General features: G+C 39.4%; 3 protein-coding genes across 9 annotated transcripts in view; all 3 read right to left on the bottom strand.

Moving 5' to 3' along the window:
* The window catches only part of mbnl3 (muscleblind-like splicing regulator 3), a 153,944-nt gene that overhangs the window by 108,259 nt on the left and 24,015 nt on the right, over positions 1-21,670 (bottom strand). For 2 of the 6 annotated variants that reach the window (XM_070962353.1, XM_070962354.1), the window contains one exon: positions 15,253-20,974. In XM_070962353.1, coding sequence (XP_070818454.1) covers positions 20,832-20,974 — 143 coding nt within the window. In that variant the 3' untranslated portion in view covers positions 15,253-20,831. Of the gene's footprint in view, positions 1-15,252; positions 20,975-21,670 lie in introns of those variants that run through there. The other 4 variants (XM_070962356.1, XM_070962355.1, XR_011602170.1 and 1 more) reach the window with 3 other exon arrangements.
* Positions 1,151-6,204, bottom strand: LOC139331139 (UDP-N-acetylglucosamine transferase subunit ALG13). 2 transcript variants are annotated; one of them, XM_070962482.1, is made up of 4 exons: positions 6,008-6,204; positions 3,924-4,086; positions 2,938-3,076; positions 1,151-2,854 (listed from the first exon to the last, which is right to left on the bottom strand). In XM_070962482.1, the coding sequence occupies exons 1-4, from the start codon at positions 6,086-6,088 to the stop codon at positions 2,746-2,748; spliced, it is 492 nt and encodes a 163-aa protein (XP_070818583.1). In that variant the 5' UTR covers positions 6,089-6,204; the 3' UTR covers positions 1,151-2,745. The 2 variants fall into 2 exon arrangements, with proteins under 2 accessions (XP_070818583.1, XP_070818584.1); XM_070962483.1 differs by having other exon boundaries at positions 5,988-6,178.
* On the bottom strand, positions 9,598-13,747 carry rap2c (RAP2C, member of RAS oncogene family). Its single transcript, XM_070962481.1, has 3 exons — positions 12,742-13,747; positions 11,507-11,792; positions 9,598-10,941 (listed from the first exon to the last, which is right to left on the bottom strand). The coding sequence occupies exons 1-2, from the start codon at positions 13,012-13,014 to the stop codon at positions 11,514-11,516; spliced, it is 552 nt and encodes a 183-aa protein (XP_070818582.1). The 5' UTR covers positions 13,015-13,747; the 3' UTR covers positions 9,598-10,941; positions 11,507-11,513.

Genomic DNA, 21,670 nt, shown 5'->3' with positions numbered 1-21,670 from the left:
AGATATGCACTTACAAGGTGGACACATTCACCCTAAAATCAGATCTAACGTCTGTCTGAGGCCTTGTGCAGTCCCAGTTGGGGAGAGGACTGACAAATACATGAATAAGACTGAATTTTAACATTTTAACTACATTCGGCAAAGAAGCTCTGATGGGGAAACCAAGTGACCGTAGATCTGAGTGTCCATCTGTATTAAATTAACGTACAAATTGCACGAACATCATGTGAACCATAATGGAGTGGCAGGCAGAACCAGTCCAAACCAGTTAACTACAGCTCAATTGATTCAAAGAAAAACACCAAAAGGTTGTGACTTTGCCGAGAATATCTGCAATAAGGAGGTTTCTCAGTCAGCAATTAAGTCATGTCCTAGATCTGAAGTAATATTCTCGGGCTGCGGCTAACAGCTGTTTTCACTATCATGTAATAATCTACAAAAATATACTCGATGTCAGTATCACATGAGACAAAGAAAAAAGGAAATCTTCATCAAAGCTGCGAATTCATTTTCTTTCAGCTCTGCAATATTGAGAGATATTGACTGAAAAACATCCACATTGTCTGATGAACTGGCTGTGAGGGTCAGAAACAGTCAAGACCTTTACCAAATTACAAAATGTGTGTGCCCTCAGTGACGGCTGGCAGCAGCGTTACAGCATGTTGGTGTTTCAATAAGGCTTTTTGTTCGGCTGCCTTGCCTCTCTTAATAAGTGTTATGTGGCTTCACCTCATGCTGTCTTTTTTTGGTTGTTTGTTAAAAGTAACCACTTCCTGAGCTCAGCTGATGCGGTAGAACAGCTGTCTGGTGTACCAGCAGATTCAGAAACTACAGCTACGTTATGCCTCGCTTATTGCACGCATCAGAAGCAGCCATTTCCATGTTTGTCTACTGTGAAAAGAAAAATGAGTTTGTTATCACAGAGAATCTTCCTTTTCCACAGAAGCACACACAAAGAGGAGGGACTTTCCTCAGAGGGAAACCTGCCCGGCTTCTCGTTTATTCCTCTTGCACAACAGATTAAATACTTTCTTCTTCTAGATGCCTGAAATGCCATCTACAAAATCAGAGATATTGGGACATTAACATCCATTGTGTCATAACTACATACTGCTGAAATCAGGCTTGTTCGAGCAGTCACATGAACAGCTTTTTATTAGGCAAACACTGCTGGTTGCTAAATTAATTAAAATTGGTGCTGAAGCTCCCAGAAAGTGGACAGAAACATTTCCTGCTCTGACTCTAAACACTGTTCAGTGGCTGAACGGCTAAACTAGCCTACGTGCTGCATTTCACTCATCACTTCCTGTTTAACAAAACCTCTCCTGGTGAAGAAACTGTAAATGTAAGTGATGAATCAAAAGTCTTACATCAGCATCAACATTTCTCCTAAATTGCAGCATGCCCTTTAATTGCAGTTTTGCCGGGATTTTATATAAATAACTTCACACCAGCACTCCACACCAGCTGAACGAGTAAAAAAATGTCTTCAAAATAAAAACCAAAAGAGAGATTTCAGTTCCCAGGCTGCTCAGGTACACGCAGTATTTACCTCCCCCCTGTATGTTTATGAAAGTCTCTGCTCATTTCTGCGGAGATATGCGGACAGATTGAGGTAGAATTGGTCGAAACAGGTTAGTCATGACACACAAAAAGGGATTCCACCTAACATGAGCTGCTACCACATCAAAAACTTTCTCTTTAAAACATCCTGAGTGTAGAAAAGTCACAAAACATCTGCACCTGTTCTTGCCAGTTTGGACTGGAAGAAGTTGGGAGTGTACTGCACATATGTGCTGGGAGGACAAATAATATTACAAGGTCATATTTCTAAACATTATCTCACCCTTGTGGCAAGAATTGGTACAACTCGCCTCTGTGATGAAGCACATTTGTTTAGTGTCTTTGGAAAACAGCGGAATTTAGAGCAAACAAGCTTTTTGTCTCCTTTTAAAATAAGTGGAAATTAGTAGGAAGTGATATGAGCTGACATTCAGAAAGCTGTGTATAGGAGATTATTCCGATTTAAGTTCAAAATAAACACCTTCAGTGAAATATATGGTGCAGCTTTTATTTATTTTTATGTAAATCTGGTTCCTTCCAGCATATGCTCAGCTAAGTGAATGACTATTACAGATTAATTAAAAAAAAATAGAAAGAGACAAAAGGAGTTAGAGCTGCGAAGGAGCAGACTGTCTGCAGTCTGCTAATGGACAGATGAATACATAGCATCCACATTTCCTGATAAGATCAGCTTTTTAAGAGCCATTCTTAGCTATGGCAGCCACGTTCCCTTCATGCCACAAAGAGTAAAAGTGACACATCATCATAAAATGGATGTCATGAATTGCAATGTCTAAAATCAGAGGTTAGCATTGAGCACAACTTAAAAGCAAATAAAACTGACAAAGACAAAATGCACTGATTGCGTAAAAATTAAAGAACTGAAAATGCACCAACAGCACAGCCGCTTACACGCTGTGGTTTGGATGAGGCTGTGGACCGTCTAGGTCAAGAGCTTTTGAAGGGATCCTGATTTCCATCTGCGGTCTGAAGACTATGTGCTTCTTTGTCTTTGCTGCTTTGTCAATGCAGCCTCTGTTCCACGTCAGAGTGCAGCTCTGCCTTCAGCTCTATGAACTGCTATTTGACTCAATCGCAAAGAACAGAGTATCGTAATCTAGTGCAACATCCTCAAACTTCATTGAGACTTAAAATAAACAGTCCTGAAAAATTTAAGTTCCACTAAACTCCGAGAGCTTTGTCTAGAAAGTTGGCAAAATGCTTTGGCTGTCCAGGCAAGAAGGGCTGAAGAACAGAGAGATCCATGGTCCTCAGTGTTTCTATCAGGGTGCTGAAAGGTTTAAAAAGAGCTTGTTACTTTGGCTTTGTCAAATAACCTCACGTGTGTGAACTGCACATGTGACAAACACATACCTGCATGTGCAGTACAACGAGTGGGAGTCCATGTGTAGCTGCTTGGCCAGCTCCAGCTGGTGGTTGTCCATCAGCTTGTCATTGACTACGACCAGCAGAGGCTTGCCTGCACCGAGGGCCTCCAAACAGCTTCCTGCCCCTGAGGAGAAAAACAAGATCCTCACTCATGACTAGAGCTAAACTCTGTGTGCGTTTCTATTCATGGAGGTGAACAACATCCTGAGACAGAAACGACTGGAGAAAACTTTTTGTGTTTGTTTGTTGGTCATTTTTGGTATATAAAATGTGAGAACAGACTGCTGAAAAGTGACTCTCAACCTTTTTACCGTAATGACACAGGTAGATGTGCATCACAATCCCTGTGTCGGCTGGCTTTAACTAAACATGCCACAGCTTGGCTGAGAGTGACTTTGGGCTGTTTGGGGTGAAAATTCACTGCTGTAAAGGAAACAGGGCACGCTGGATTTATGACCCAAGACAAAACAAGAGCATCCTTGCAGATCAGAATATGGTAAAACACAAATTTGTAATTGAAAATAAAATTTGATTAACCGCCCAGCCCTACGGCATCCCGTCTTTAGTTTACTCTACACTCTCTGATGCCTCACCCTCACCCTCATGCTGTGTCTGTCTGTCGCTGACACTCTGCTGTATTAATCATCAGTTTTCTGTTTAATGTTTGCACACTGCTGACAAACCTTTATTTGCTTTTCCTTTGAATTCTACATAGTCATTTTGTCTTCTGGGCAGCTAATATGAAAACTACCTGCTTTGGTTGACTCTTTTAATAACTATTAATCTGCATTAAGTTTTCAAAAATCTCATATAATAGACAGTTTGATTTATGGAGTAGCATCAGTTGAATGTGATGGAATAGAAAGACTGTTAAATTAATATGTAGCCACTATTTACCCCTGTGAGAGTCAACAGCGAGTGTATTGTGCTGAGAGGAGTCCGTGTGCTCAAATGTTTGATCTTTCACTCACCTGCATGGCTGATGACGAGGTCCGCCTGCTTCATGTCTTCTGCTAGAGAGGATTTGAATCGGTAAGCCTCCAGGCTGATGTGTGGACAGCTGTCAGCAGCTGGAAGAAGAGATCCTCTTCCAACCTGAAGAACCAAACGCTCATATCCACGAGCCTTCAAAGCCTGTGGGGAGAAAAAATTATTTGTTATAAAACTGGTCACAGGTTCACAAATTCACATTTTGAATTTATTAACTTTTTTAATAGAGAAGCACCAGCTGGATAATAAAGTTATGTTATTGCAAAGTTTTCTGAGATCCGAGATCCAAACTAAAGAGAAAGAAGTAGAATATCTGCACAGTATAATGCTTTAATCTCATAATATACAGTTTTCATAATATCTAAGTAGTTTCCTAATGTTAATTGAAGACATGCAATGTTTACACTGGGTGAAATATTCAAACCTAAGACTTGTTTTTTTCAGGCTGCATCATTCAAAGAAACATTAATATTCTTCCTCCAAATTCAGCCTGACGAATTTGGTGTCTGGAAAATTTGGGATTTCCATTACAATTTAACTGGAGACACAACAGATGAAAGCACTACTTTTTCATGCAGTGATCAATGTTACGAATGCAGCGTGTCTTCTTTCTGACCAGTGGAAGGAAAATGTTCAAAATACACATTTAAGTGTTTATTTTAGTTGTGGACATTTATGCAAATTAGTGCATATTTCAACATAAAACTTCATCTATATTCTGAATCTTTTGAGGGGCTTGTTCATATACATCTGCACAACATATAATTAATTTTAAAACATAATTGTTGTCATTGGACTGGATTACTGTTATGGTCTATTGTCCATGAGTACAAAACACTGCTGCTAGGACCTGAACCAGGAGGGAAGACCCCAACAGACCAGTTCTTAAATCCTTGTGCTGGATATGTGTCTCTGTGAGGATCTAATTTTAGTCTTTAAATGTCTCTGTGGCCTTGCCCCTGTTTACCTTGGCAATTTGATCATTGGATATGGTCCAACCAGATCACTAAGATGGTTGCATGGTAACTTACCACCCATCACAATTCAGTCCAGGGTCAGTTTGCGGTCACAATGGCCCTGAACTGTGAATTCCCTCCGAGACAATCTCAAACTGGCTGATAACCTTTTAATCCTCTGAAGCACTTTGCTGTTGACTCCATATTTAAATAAGTGCTGTACAAACATAACTGTTTTTATGCATAACATTATAATCATCATTATTATTTGTAATAATAGATCAAATAAGACATTCTTACAGCAAACATATTGACTTATCAATGTGAGTAGTAATTAATAACATGATTATTGGCCACATTACATTCAAGTGTTGCAGTTTCAGAGCTGAACTATCATCAATGTTATTAATAACACTGACACTTTTACACCTGTGCTGTGACAAACGATCTGTGACAATTAATCTACCAATATACATTTTCTCGTGTCAACACTTTATGTTCTGTTCTCAAAGTACTGCTAGTAGTATATACAGTGGTGGAAGTAAATTGACTTGAATTACAAATTTGATAATGTACTTTACTTGAGTATATCCATTTTATGCGACTTTATACTTCTACTCGACTACATTTCAGAGGGAAAGAGCGTAGTTTTTACTCCTTTACTTTTACAGCGTAAGTTACTTTTTAGATTGAGATTCCACATAAAAACTATATGACATGATGCTTTATAATAGATTACACTAAGTCACAACACTGAAGTACGGCTTAAACATTAATACATAACTAATGGTTCAATAATACAAAACAGAAAGGGACCAACCTGCATATTGAGTACTTTTACTTTTACCTGAAGTACTTTTTGTAGGTAAAAATCCCGTGCTTTCAGTAAGTACTTTCTGAATACAAGGAGTTTTACTTGAAATGGAGTATTTTTTTAGTGTGGTATTGCTACTTTTACTGAAGTGATGAAAATACGTCTTACAGCACTGAGTATGCATTATACGTAGTAGCAGTATATAGCAGTATAGTAGTACTTATGTATGCCACAGGACACTAGCAATAAATGTAAGTTAACTGGTGTTAGCTTACTTTAAAGTAGGTCTCCTCACCTGAGTGGCCTCTGCAGACGTGATGCTTTCAATTAGCTCGTCAAAGCTCGTTGTGCCGACAGTTAAAAACACTGTCTTCATGGCGGCGCCAGTAAATCGATCAGTTTTTTTGTTTTTTAAGTATCTTCAAACACTTTACAGCCTCCTCTCAAAGCTCATCTTCAACCTGACAGCCACTTCCGTTTCAAGCCGGTGACGTCCCAGCCCTGCGAAACACGTTGTGCTGCCACCTAGAGGTCTGGAGCTGTAACTGTCTGATGCTGCAGTGTGGAAAAACACCAGTAAAGTCTCACTTATAATGCCTCTGAGTTTGTTTTCTGCACAGTAATACATGACACAGCAAATATTTCAAATGTCCCTTGATGTGCAGTAGTCATAATCATAGTCACTGCATAAAGAAAGGATCCAATGTGATTCAGAATGAAAAAACAAAAGCTTAATTTGCTACAGTTTTAATTGATTCTCTGCCAGGTGATGTCCAAAGTCACTTATTTTGACATCTGGGACACAAGACCTGCTCTCTGTGCATGAGACAAACAGTCAGGTCCAGGCCCTCAAGTAACAGTGAATACGGCTTGTCTCTATAAAAGAGTTACCGTTCTTTAAACTTTATGAGACTCAAACAAATCTGCAAAATACAGCATAAAAATCTGGGCAGCGTGTGGTGTAAAGACATCCTGTACCTGGAACATGCAGGTGTGCACCAGCAAACCTGCTGACGGAGCTCCACAGAGGAATCAGGGCATTAACATTTTGTACTTGACAACAGCAGTTGGGCTCCAGGGGCACATTATCACAGCTGGTCATGTTTTGACTTCATATGTCCTTGGTGTCAAGCTGCCTCACATGACACAGTGACAACTTGCAGGTCAAAAGAAGTTGGTAAAAATGGGCTAAATTTCACTACATGTGAGTTTTCTTCATATGTCCGGGCTACATATAACTCAATTAACAGCATTTTAATGACTAGATTTAAATGTGAAGCATTCTAATTTTCAATGATTCCATGTTATACTACCTTAACTTAAACCCCACTTCAATTCAGAAGGCAATAGTACACCTTTTTACCATCCATGAGGTGTATTTAACATTGTTTTAAATTTAATTAAATTTAAATTGTAGTCTACAAGTCACATGGAAAGCTGCAGCCATCACAGCAAATTTGGATCATTCTCTCTGTCTTCAAAAGGTTAAAGTGATCATTTATCTCATGTGCAACAATTACTCTTAATTCAAATATACCAAAGCATCTTAGCATTTTATCTTTTCCTCTTGATTATTGTCACATGAACCTTCTAAACTGTATTGCCTACAAGACTGGCACTTTTCCTTCAGTTGTCTAATTATTTTATTGTGTTTGGTTTTTATGATGCTGTGTGATGTACCATCTTACTGCTGTTGTCCTCTTGTGGGACAATTAAAATCCAATATTATAATATGATATATTAAAGACCAAACATTAAATACATCGTCTTTGTACTGATTTCAGTTGAGTATATGTCAAAAAGGGAAGAGAAGAGGATCTTTGTATGTGTACTGAGTGGGTGCCAAACAACCTTTGACTTGTCACCTAAATTTGGCTCATTTCAAGTTTCTTTTACCCTTTACTTCTGGAGAAGCACATGTCATGGAAATAGTTTTTCCATCAAGCATTTTGTTAATTATATCTGACCTGACAATTAATTAATCTAGAAATAAATTGACTATTCATATACAACATACTGTGCCATACAACACCAGATAGAAATGCCCAAACCACCCTGAGCTACAACATAAATCTCCTTCTTTCTTAGTCATAATCATGAATTTGTGTGGGATGATATTATGGTTGCATGGTTACTGACACCTACTGTACACTGCAGGCAGCTGATAGCCTGGTGGCCTCTGTTAGTTTTTGTTTGTAGATGTTAAAGCACTCTTGCGGTGTGGACAGAGATAAACCCAGCAGGACCGAGGACAAGACACTCAAAATTTGTTATCTTTTCCCTCAAGGAGCTGTGGTGACCCTGCTAATTCAGAGACATCAGCACCCCTCTCCTCACGCAGCAGCTGCTGCCAGCTCGGTGAATAAAGCACAGGCTCAGCGAGCGCCCAGCAGCTCCATCTGACAACCGCAGAGCGAGAGGATGAAGAGGCAGCTTTGTGCTCCGTGGGATGTGAAAACTACAGCAGCACCATGTGTGACAAATGCAAGAAAAAAAGAACTTGCAAAGCACACACCAACTCTACTGCACTCTGCCAGACTGGTGCATGAAAACACACACACACACAAACACACACACAAGTGGAAAGTGTGGCTTGTCTGTGAGAGTTGGTATTTTTAGACAATCAGCTTCAGGAAGTTTTAACTCCTTGCTTTCTCTTCATCAGATATGACCAGATACAACATATTTTTTCATTATGTGGGGTCTTACTTATCAACATATAGAAGTTACAAAAATCTGACATTTATATTTCAGTCTATACTAGTGAGGCCACAAAGAACAATATATTTTTTGTTATATTTAAAAAAAAACTAAAAGGTGTAAAATGTGGGCTGGACACTGCAAATTCTAAAATGCTGTAAGGACTCTGTAGCTCAGCAAGAAAACACTGCCTGAGGAAACAAAGAGAGGAGCTGACACTTAAAGACTCAGCTTTGACAGACACACAATCAATTTGTCAGACTCATAATGGAGTTTGTGCCCCATCACTTACTGTACATTGTAATTATGAAGGAAGAAACTCAGCCCTCAGGGCACTGGGGGTACTGTCTGAAAAAAAGTGCAACCCTATTCTTTAACCTGATTTTTTTTTTTTTTTTGGGCCACTTGGGGGCAGTACAAACAAGTTGAAGACAACACTGACATATCGTTACCTCTCCAGTCATGTTGTGAGCTTGTTAACCAACAGCTGCTCATTAACGCTCATTTGGAGGAATGTTCCTGGCCACCCGATGAATGTATGTAAAACACTTCTACAGCTTCCATCCTAACTCACGAGACAAATATCTGCCTCTGCAGCTGCTAAATGCTTCATTGTGTTCACCAGCTAGTTGTTACCTGCGTCTGTCTGCTGTTTGGTGCTGAGCAGGTTGTGTACAATGGGTTTTTAGAGTTTTTTTGTTGACAGCTGCCTGTGACAGGTGAACATGGTGCTATGAGAGTGAACCAAAACAGTAAAGTTGCTGCTGGTGAGCTAAACAATGAAACTAAAACTCACTATAAAGATCTGTAAAGCAGAGATGAGCGAGAGATTCAGGTGATAATCCTCTGTAGGTTCATCAGGACGAGCAACACCTTTCACACAGTCATTAATTCACTAATACAGTTGTTACAAATATATCACGTATAGCTGCTTTAAGGCAAAGATTTATATCAGTCTTAGTGGACTATTTTGTTTAAATTACAGACCTCACTGCCCCCCCCCCAGTTGGAAAAATGTGGCCTATAAAAGGCAGAAATTCAACAAGGCTAGTATTGTAGTCTCTGAAGCTGAAATTAGAAATGTTGCAGATTGAGATCAGCAGGCAGAAAACAAGCACTGCTCACAGAAAACTAGTTGTGTATCATTCATCAATAATAACGTAACTGTGCCCAATGACAAACGCAGAAAGGCCAGCATGTTTATTACCAAATGATGACAACTGTTTAACTTTCAGAAGAAACAAATAAGAAGAGACATGAGACCAGGGTGCAACAGAAATTATTTAAGGCTCTGTTAAATCCTCACCTTCAAAAAACAAAAACCCAAAAGAACAATGTACCATGTATCCTGAAAAGTCACGAAAAGCGAAAAAACTAGTATAAAATTAAAAGTTTTAAAACTGGCTACCCATGTCATTAGTTTTTAATAAATAGGTTAATATAAGAAAAAGAAAAATACAAAGTTAAATCTGATTAACTGTGCCAAAACTTTTGTCAAACCACATTGCAGCAAGAGTTATTTGATGACAAGAAATCAGCGTCTCCTGAATTTAAAGCAACACACGTCATGTAGTCAAACACAAATATGCACTGTGAGCTTCCTTTGGTCGTTCCAAAATCATTCTCCCACAGAGACTCCTCGAGAAAACTGAAAATGGAAGACCTGCGTCCACGCGATTCATGCCTTATAGAGACTTTGACAGAATTCAGGCTAAAAACAGTAAAATGGCTCTTCCTTATCACTTCAAGTTGATTTAGTCGAACATTTTCAGTTTTGAGCATGCATGTTTTCAGATGTTTAGCTGCTTCAGGCCACTGCGATAATAGAAAAGTAAATGCTTGAACTACAGGGCAGCAGAGTGGACTTGATGTAAATGTTACAGGTTTAATCCACAAAGTCACACATCCTGTCTACATTTCCTGATGCTAAAAATGTCACACTGTAGTACACTCGTGCTGTAGTTTGTGTCAGTTAGAGGAACTATTTTAGACAAGATTTTCAAAATAAAGCGAGCAGTATACCTGGGCAGCAAACTAGTCCAAGTATGCATGCTTAAAAGTCAAAATGTTTCAATACTATGAAATACTTTGTCAAATTCCAAACTTGAGACATAATACAAGTAATAATAAAGTATATAATAGTGATTAAAGCAGCTTTAAAAAGAAGCTGCAACCTCACAAACACTCCTGCTTATTATTTCAGGGATACTTCCGACTAAAAGGGGGGAAAAAAAAGACCGAAATTCACAGATGGCCGTTTTTGCTCATTAAAAGTCTTTCTGTCTGACTCCATCCTGGGTCATTGCAAAGGCCGTTAAGGTTGCAGCAGAAACGTCTTTTAACAGTTATGATATCAAAAATAGGGCCGACGTCTTTCCTGTCAGATGCTCTGTGACAGACAGTCAGAAACCACCTTGAACAGACACATTACCAGCTGTGGTAAGTTTCTGTCAGAAGGCTCAAAAGTCCGGTTGTCCCCAGGTTCATGGTTCATCAAAATCCTCATGGTGATCCAGACAAATGATGCATCTGTTATGAAACAAGAGAGAAAAACAAGTTTAAATGGCTAAAACTGGCATTCTCTGTGTGCTTCTCTGTGTGCAGTGGTTAACACAGGCAACATCTGTCACTGAGTCTAAAGGGAACTTCCTGTTTTTTCAGGATGTCACATTTTCCTCTTTGTATGGCTCGGCACACAGGACTGTCTGCTTCATTAGTCTCTACTCTTCAGGGTCTTTTCCCTCCCTACCCTGAGCTACTCGTACAGTTGTATTCTTCATGCCACATACTTTCTGCGATCTTATGATAACAAGCTAAACCAACGGTTTGCGCGGAGCAGCACCACCCACTCGTCTTTCTCACTTCCAACCAAACCGCTCCTCTCCCTTCCACTGCACTGAAACGCCACACAGTCATCCATGTGTCACATTTCTCCTCAGCTTGTGAACCATTTCTACACAGGCACTGCAGGGACATTTTATCACATTTTGTAAAATTAGTGAGCGGCCAACTGTGCTGTGCTTGTGAGCTCTTTGGCACAGCACGAGTATGAACGCAACCATGCAAAGGAAGGTAGGAATGGCTGAGCTTGTACCTCTTCCTCACTGTACCACACAGGCTGTGCAGCACTGTTCCTGCTTCTCGGGCAGTGTGGAATAATTCATCTGTCTGACGATTTCTGCGAACAGCTCGTCCACCATAGTCTTGCTCTTGGCAGAAGTTTCAATAAAGGGGCAGCCCCACTCTTGAGCCAGAGCTCGTCCATCTGACCCAGCAACCTCACGCTCAGATTCCAAGTCGACTTTGTTCCCGACCAGGATCAATGGCACCTTCTCGAAGCGCTTCACTCGCACTATTTGGTCTCGCATTGGTCTGATGTCCTGAAAGACAAAGGAGAGGATATGTGTGGTTTCTCATGAAAACCACAGGCTGTATGAAGTAATGGGACACATGATCAATATGCAAATGTTAGTTGTTTTCCAATGCTATACTATCAACCTCTTGTTGAGCAGATTTTCAATATACAGTGTGTCCACACCCGAAGTGAGAAAATTAGGTATAATCATAAAACTCTGTGTGCATATTTAAAAACTCTTCCTTTAAGAGTGCACTGTTGATGTTAACACAGTGCAAAACTACATGTTTACATAAAGCTGTAAAAAGTTTAAACAATCAAGTATGGAGGTAAACAGATAATGGAAGATCCTAGTCAAAAAATATCTTTAACAATTTTTCTTTCTTTTGTGAAGCTTAACTGGCAATGAAATTCCAAAGCCGCAGTTTGGTTTTTATATTGCATCATTTCCTGTTAGTTGAAAACATTTCAGTAAACCTTTTTTGTATACTAAATGCAAAACAGTATACAAGAAATTCTCTTGCATAACTTCATATATTAATACTGCTGTCTTTATTAAATGTAGAGATTTTACATCAACTTTCAAGCTATGTGGCATTTCATTATTTTGAGTTTTCTCTTCATTTCCGAACACAGTTCGACATAGCTTCAATTATTGTTTTGCACAACCACAGATACCACAAACCAGCCTAAAATGGTGCCAGTTTATCATGGGAGCATGTTGTGAGTTTACTGTAGCACGTCTGCCTATAAATTAATCTCACAAGATCACATTTCTACATCTTTGATCAGATAAATTCCCGTCTTTGAAACATAGTAAAACCGGGATGGTGCACGGCTCTGCAATTAGCAGCACTCACTACACAGGCATTATGAATCATGATCCCAGACAGCCCCTTAATGCCCTGATGAACTGCCTAGCTATGGACAGTTTCCACCTGTGTGTGGCTGAAGGTGTCTTGCATATCAGGTACCTGGAATGACTGCTGGTTGACCAGGCTGTAGACCAGGATGAAGCCCTGTCCGTTCTTTATGTACAGATCTCTCATGGAGGCGAACTGCTCCGTCCCCGCCGTGTCGAGGATCTCCAACACGGACGGCGACGAGTCCACCTCGATCTCTTTTCGGTAAAAGTCCTCGATAGTTGGGTCGTATTTCTCGATGAAGGTGCCGGTGACAAACTGGACGGTCAGCGCGGACTTGCCGACGCCGCCGCTGCCCAGCACGACCACTTTGTATTCTTTCATTGGGGCGGTCGAGGCAGGCTAATGTAGCAGCTAACGACTTAGCTACACTGCTATACTCGCTCCATAAACATTTATCAGGCCTTTTTAAAGAGCTAACAAGCAGACTGACATATATAAGGCGATATAAGATAACTCCTCTACATTCACATAAACCAGACAGTTGCGCTCATATTCGTTGTTTTCACGCGCTGCCTCGCTAACGTCAGTTAGCGAGTAAAAGTTGATGTCCGTTAACGTTAACTCCGGTGTTAGCTAGCGTTTAAGCTAGCTCGCTTCTGGCTAAATTCACGCTGTTCCATGCTCGACCCTCAAGGCTTTTACATCCGATCTGATAAACCAAAAGTGTCGAAGACTCATCGGCAAACTTGTTGTTTAGTTGCAGACAGCAAGTCAGGATGATACACACTACACTTCCCCTACAGAGAGCATGCCAATTCCTACACACACACATACACCAGCCCGCCGGTGTCGCAAAACGCAACGCTGGTTATTTCCGTCTGACCGGGCCTGGTTCTGGTTCCGGGCCCGGCCCGGCGCTTCGGCGCCCGGGTGTCCTATCGATGGATAGAACGCAGATTAAATACTATAGTCCGAGGGTCCATTGCCTACAGTTTGCTACTGCTGCAGTGAATGCTTGACTCTGTGCTGGCAGGTTAGGTTTGATTACCAAAAGAAAAGCTTTTTCCACCAACTGATTTCCTGAACCTAAAGCTTGGTTTCCGGTAACGACAACAAGACTTCCTATATGATTATTTTCAGAATAAAAGCCTCTTCACAACAGTGAGGTCTAGATACTTGAAAAGCTTTCTGGGTGCTACAAACATGAGTCTGATGATCACCAAGTTTGATGTAAACCCATGCAAAAGTTAACCTCACGGTAGTCTCATGGTACTTCAGAATGCATGGAACTGTAAGAAAACTTGTCATTTTAAAATATATACATTTTACCACTTACTAGTCAGATATTTTGATTGATTTAAGGCAATTCTATAAAGTACAACTGAATAAAAATTAAAGTAATTCTTGATAACAGCTGTAGACATAACCATTTGTGTTTCATATTAATAAATGTAGTAGTAGTAGTAGTAGTAGTAATTACTTTTTGAATGTTTAAAACTCAAATTCTTATGTACATATTAACTAAGTGGAACTGCAGTTTCTTATGCAATATTGTAATATATTATAAGGCTACGTTCATGTGACATCAATGACTTCAACTGGAAATGTACCTTTCATTCATATAAATATCTTCCAGTCATACACATTTCAGCAGATAAATGGTAGATGAACAACAAAACAAACCATAACAGGATCACAATTATGAGTTTTATTAAAGGTCAAACAGAAATTGCAGAACTCATCATAGGCACAGTAACTTACTCTTAATAGCTATACACTGCAAAATAAATTGGCATGTAGCACAGCAGCACATACAAGCACCACAAGCAGAAAACAGAGTGAAACGATAGTCGACTAAGAAACAGCAGTCACTTTCAAGTCTGTCCTAGAGTGTCAGAGAGAGTTTTCATATGGCTTAGTCCTGAACAGTCTTTGGCCCTCATCATTTTCCACAGGTTACCATTCAGTCATTCATTGTACCCAATTTGATAACGACTCACCAACAAAGGATTTTAAATAAAGGGATAAATTTTACACATACTCAATACATGTGCTGTTTTAAGTCAATTTAAATGTAAAGCCTGAAAGGAAATCTACACCATGCATGATAAAGGCACAATTACAACTGAATCGTGTTAAAATAATGGTAACGAAAAATCCATTTCAGAACAAAAGCACAATCATATTCACTTGTTGGTGACTGGAAACCCGCAGTATGTTAAGTCCACTCCACATGGACTTTCCCCCCATGTGGAGTCAGAGGGCTGTGAACCGATTCACCAGAATGACTCAGTCAGTCCACCACTAGGACAAGTGCCATGGCAACAAAATCGCTGGCTTTAGTAGCAATTGAAGAGCATCACATGTCCAAATCTGAAGGAAACGAGCTGCGCAAGGATGTTGCTGCTGATGCAAGAATAATGTTGGAAAACCAGGTTGTTTGCAATTTTGATTAAAATCCTGAGGAGAATTCAGATTTATTGTTGTTTTGGATAATGACACCAAGGAGGCAAAGAATAACCCATTTCACAAAATGACAAAATGAAAGTGGATTTAGAACCCTGTGAACACATCTCACATCCATGTCCCTCTATAGTCTGATTTTTCTATCTGCTCCTCTTTCCTGGCTGCTTTTCAGCCTGCAGGTGGAGCCACTCTTTGCTTTATTTTGGTGCATTACAGGACAGAGAACTGCACCTGCATGTGTGTATCCATGATAAGCGTTTAAGGACAAGGTTAGAACTGGTTTATTACATGTATGTTCCAGACAGTCTATTTCTTCTAATCCACCTCTCTTGTTTGAGATATTATTGAACCAAAAACATCCCACTAAATGAACAGAAAAAAGCTTTTTTTTAAGCAAACCATTCATGGTTTACAGCTAGGCAATGTCATGCTTGGCAAATAACAGGGCTCTAGCAAACAAACAAAAGGACAGATCCCTCAAAGCAATCTTTTATACTGTAATAAAATGATAGACATACATCATTAACAATACATTGATTTGATTTTTTAATCAACTCTTTTATCTATATTTATTCAAAATAAATTTTGAGTATTTTGACAGTTATGTACATAAGTGCAAACAAGGTGAACATCACACATTCGTATACACCTCAGCAAGGATCGACATCACCCAGCACAGCTGGGCAGGAAGAGGCTTCTGGACCACCTTCTTGGCCAAAACTGAAACAGAACTCACTAATGAAAGCCTCCATACAGAAGATACTGAGCGAGAGCCGTCCAGTCTGCAGGAGGTGAACAGTGAGGATTGCTGACTAGTTTGATTTTACAGAAAAAGATGAAGATCTTTCAATTAGTCCAAAAGCCTCTTCACCTCCCTGACAGATAGGTGTTAGCTTTAAAAGCCAAAGTCCATTCTTATTTCTCAAAAACACCATGTACAAGAACAAAAACTAAAACAAAAAACAAAAAAACAATTAAGGTCAAATAAACAAAACAAAATAAACACCTGATCTCCCCTAAGGACCTTTGGATATAACAAGGATTTAAGTTTTCCATACAAAATATTTAATCACGTCGCAATAACAAGACAAACTAATTAGACATTCCCTTTTTGAATAAGTTAGTGTTGTATGTTATTTCAATGAATGTGAAAAAATTCACAATTAGGATAATAGAAAGGTAGCCATGTTGTCATTTTGTTGCCACAGCAACAGCAACTATTACCATTAACAATGACTCCATCATTGTATACAAATGATTTTCATATTATATCTTTTTTTCTCATTGGTCTACACAAACTATTAACTATGTATAAATGAGTTTTTGTATTTCCATGCTGTGTTTTTTATTTTTTAAATGTCAGATAAAAAAAGCTTAACTTACCATTAATACGTCACTTTCATACACAGCTATCACATCTTTATACAGTGATCGAGAAATAAGGCCCTTTGTTTGTGCCCCGGGCAACACAAGTATGCTCAGGACCGAATTAACTGTCCACATGCTAAAGGATCTGGTCACTGGACACAATGATCAGAGCATTTTGCATATTCCAGAGTAATGATTCATGACCATATGGGTAAAATACAATGAGGCCTAAAGGAAATCAAGTACAAGAGAATGAGAGAGGGAAAGAGGTAAAAACGTATTTTTCTCACGCCACACTGCAATCCCCCTAACTGACACGCTCTTGTGCATCAATACATGCGTCCACATGTACTTAAAAATTCAAATGCCCCCAAGAGGCACAATTTATTAATCAAGTATTCTGTTTTTTTTTTCCAGCTGGACGGCAATTAGTGAAGGCATAATGATGTAAAGGGGAGAGGAGACGAAGGCTTGAGAGAGGGGTTTTCTTGGCTGGACAAAGCTAGTCTTTCAAAGCTGTAAGATTTCGACAAACTCATTTGTCTGGACATTCTAATCATCAATTACATGGTGCAGGAGAGGACGATTTCTACTCAGATTCTTCAAAGAGAAAGTGTAGCTGCTCAACACGCTCAAAAACAGAGGTAAAGGAGAAGTACGTTTCTGTACCAAAAAGTACATTTCTTTACAGACAACTGGCATAAAGCGGGCTACATACTGTTTAATCCACCGTGTAGATAAAAAGGAAATCATACTTTAAAAAAATATTTCAGCATTTTTTTGGGGAGGAAATATGCTAATTCACTTTCTTTTTGAGGTCAGATTAGATGACTGGCATCACTGTCACTTCAATGTGGTAAATATGAAGCTTGAACCAGGAGACTGTTAGCTTAACATAAAGAGTAGAAATAGGGGGAAAAAGATATTTTTGTTATCCAAAGCAGAGCGAGGCGGATAAATTGGCTGATATGAGCTTACTGTAGATATACTGCATCTGTGTATATGTTGGCTGATAAGTAACAAGACATTGCAGAATTGCAATTACATAGTTTGTCCACCAGAGAGAACTGACAGCCATCTGACTGACCATAGTATGTATCTTGGTCACAATTCAAAACAACAACAACAAACAAACAAATCTAAGGGCTCCATAGAAGATGAGACACAGCCATATAATGTGGTAATTTGAGGCTAGCCATTTCCTCTTGTCTCCAGTCTTCATGCTCTTTAGGCTGCCGGCTCGAGCTTCATATTTAACAAGCAAACATGACAGCAGTGTTTATCTTCTCATCCAACTTGGAAAAAAAGCAAATGAGCGTACTGTTCCTTTAAGGGACACATTTATACCAATTCAACGTGAACTTAAGGTACAGTTGCTACAGTTAAGGTAGCACAGGACACCTAGGTGACAACATTCACCCACCCACACCCAGGGTCAATCCCTGGAGGTGGTGCTCGGCCCCACTGAACACAGTTGACAGTGTTAATGGGTGGGAGGCCGGTGAGGGATTGCATCCTTGTCACAGCACTATCACCTCCCACCAAATGGTGTGTCTACACTGTTACTTCTGTATACAGCCTCCCAGACCAAGAGTGGGAGTTAACAGAAACGAGGACTGCAGCACAAGGGAGAACTGGCCAATCCACAGCATGTGAGAAAAAAAAAAGGATAACACACTGATTTTCTCAATTTTGTCCAATGACTATGCCATTGTTTCTAGGTGCATTTTGGGCACTTTGGGTACTTTTGAAGGTAAGAATACAAAAACTGACTCGCAAGAAATGGTACTGTAATGTACTTGTACAATTCTGCTCTACCTTTTCTGAGAGTGAAAGATATTTCTAAAAGTAGTCACACCACTCATTGACATTAAATATAAATCTATATAACAATACACATACTTTAATATGTCTTAACACAGTATCAGCATGGTACCTATGTGACCTCAGAAATAGTCTATATATAGTGAATCATTACATTTCATCATGCCTGTCTTTTAGAAGGGCATGTGTAGTTTTTGCATTAGATACATTCACGACACAATAACATTTTTTAAAATGAACAATGCTCAGTGAGAAATGCCTTAATATCTGCAGCATTTACAACTAACCAAATATGTGAATCGTTGTCTCAGCTCATTTATGTACGCACACAACTCGCTGACTTATTTCTTTACATAAACACAAAGACAGCACAGCTGTCTTAAGAAGAAACTAGTACAGATGTGATTTACTCTTATAATTATGTACCAAACGACACATCGATCTTTGAGGACTGGTCTGTTCTTACAGTGTATTGACAGTGGTGGTTTGAGGAGACTTGAGAGAGGCACATTTGAATTTGGATAAAAGTGATTTCAGCCCAGTTTCCAAAGCCATTCTGTTCAATTTTACAAAACTATAGAGCAATTCCTCACATACATTTGGAAATCAAAACTCCAACGTGTATATCTATATCTATATATAGATATCTATATATATTTGCTTATTTTAACCATCAAACACCAAAAGGGTGGTTTATTACTCCACGTTCTGGCTTTTCCATAACTCAGTTCAGGTTATAATAACTGTGGCTGCCATATTGAGAGTGTGGCGACTTTGACAAAAGGGCACATCAGTAGAAAAGACGACACATTATAAAGTCAGACAGGACATTTTCAAGTTCTAAACTTTCTCCCTGAAGAGCCATGAAACATAAAAATCTTGTGCCACTTATTCAATCCAAAAGCCGCATCAAAGAAGACAATTCCACAAAGAAACTGCCTGGTCAAAATACATTTCTGCATTTGAGAGGGAGACATTTATTTGGAGGAATTATTCGGGTATTGCATTAAATGGGGGCAGCTCCTTGCGTACACCACCACTTGGCACACACTGACTTTAGGCACAACATCAGGAAACGGATCCAGCTTCCATCTTGTGCAATAATTCTGACACGAGGTGTAAAAGTTTGGTGCCAATTATAAAAGTCTGTAATCTTGGATGTGAGCCTCAGAAATGTCATTTTGTCTTTACTGTGATTTCAGGTGAGTTAGTAACACAGAAAATCAGGGTTTGTGTCAGCGTTGTAATAAGGAGTCAACACCTACAGATTGTCATTCTTTGACACCATGTTTGGACATCAAATCACAGAGGAAACAGGACAAACAAACCTTCCTTTTCAGCCATTAGACAATTACACTTCATGGCCAAGAAACAATCACTGATCAGACACTGCAGCTAAAGACACCTCATCACTCAAATTCAACAGTGGGAATCATTTGAGCTGTCTGGTTTAGTACTGGTGGTTTTCCAGAGATGGACCTTCACACAGAGAAAATGACCTCACCTGCTTTAAGGCAGTTCTCTTCTTAAATCATGAAATTAAAATCTCTCAGCCTCTTTAATATAGAAGTGATTGTATGCTAATTTTACTTCACTCCGTCAATTTGTAGTTTTTTATGGTTGTTGCATTACATGAAAATTCAGTATCAAATCCTGACCATGAAACCGGGGAATTAAAACTGATTCAAATCATACTAAACATTTATGAAACGATAAAAATTTAAAAGTGGTGATCACTGTAATTACTACATTTTACAATATGAGCTATAGGCTAATACACAGTATTTCTGTATTAACAGATATTGCCTTTAATTGCAAATAAGAAGATCTTTCGATGTTTGCCATTGTTTAGAATTCTTTTGGGAAACAAAGTCTCCTCTGCAGCCGAGCAGATAAATCAAAGGCACAAACAAATTAATGACGACTAATTGACGTTTCATCAGGTGAGATGAGACCATGAGAGCGAACTGAATGGAGACGAAGAACAACACAAATGTTACATCTGAAACGTAAACATGAGATGATATTACTTTCACACTTTCATGTTGACAACATGTAATGGTTGTAGACCAGCAGCAAGTCCTTCTGCCACTCGAATGGTCTGAATTTCCAGAATTAGCTTTTCAGAGTTTCTGACTTTGGAACAGTCAAATGTGTTGGGTTGCCTTGTGTGATGGCGCCAACCCATAAAGGGCATGTAGTCTTAAGTGTGTGTGCGTGTGTGTGTGTGTGTGTGTGTGTGTGTGTGTGTGTGTGTGCACATGTCTGCTGCACTTTTAAGGTGTGGGGATGTATGGCTGTAAGAACGAGGGAGCTCTATTGCTCAGCCTGATCAAGTCAGTATGCATCAGGATGGCTGCTTTAAAGCAACAGTAAAATGTTCAGGCTTGTATTGCGTCAACCATCGCAGCTTTCTTACTTTCATAATATCTTAGAATAAGTTTCACATTGCCACTCAGTCAGTGTGCACTGGAGGTGAGGCACATGTTTGCTGCATTCAGAAAGATGACCGCCCTGATAGTGCGCAGGCTTCAGGGACTTTAACTGGGGTTTCGGGAAAGGCTTACTGAGTTTAGCGCCACCGGAGCGGCCACCAGCAGTTTGGGGACAGGACAGAAATGGGTTTCCATGGGAACACACTGGAGCTCCACTGGATCAGGGGTCAGAAGCTCGGAGGGGTCTACTGGAAGAGAGAGAGGGAGGGGGAAGAGGAGGGGCAGTGAATTCCCAATGACCCAAAGATCTTCAAAATAGTAACCTGCAGTAGATGAATGAGTAAGATCAGGTCAGTGTGCAAACTGTTTAGAAAGTAAAGACAGTTTAACAATTGAGCCAAACATGACAATATTCGTTTTTCAACCACAGCAAACTGAATAACTGCAACTATGACTGTGCAAATAAGTAAAAAAAAAATTGCCAAATTATGTGAATGCCATTTCAATTTCATTCTTTATTCCACTGAATCAAAAAAGAAAAAAAAAAAAAACATTCAGACCATTACAACAATAAAATTGGATTAGTGAATTATAGCTCCTTAAAGTAAATACCAATAATATCAACATATCACAATGTGTGTGCGTGCGTGTGTGTGTATTTATAGCAAAGACATTTTTTCCTTTATTCCCACACAGGCTACATCCAGTTGCTATTTGGGAAATTTTGCCATGAAAAGTGTCTATCAGCATGACAGCACGTAAATCTTGACTGTATGCCAAAGGGAGTTCACTAACAAGAGGAGGAGATTCATTTAAATGATTTCAGGGCTGTTACTGAAGCCAGACCACATACTGGATATGTCCATAGATTATACAGAAGACTGAGACAGACAGTGGTTCAACACCAAACTACGACATTTAGATGAAAACAGCTACCTATTCTG

This window comes from Chaetodon trifascialis, chromosome 5 (genome assembly GCF_039877785.1).
Source record: "Chaetodon trifascialis isolate fChaTrf1 chromosome 5, fChaTrf1.hap1, whole genome shotgun sequence".
Classification (NCBI taxonomy): domain Eukaryota; kingdom Metazoa; phylum Chordata; class Actinopteri; order Chaetodontiformes; family Chaetodontidae; genus Chaetodon; species Chaetodon trifascialis.
This window is presented reverse-complemented; position numbering and strand designations above follow the sequence as displayed.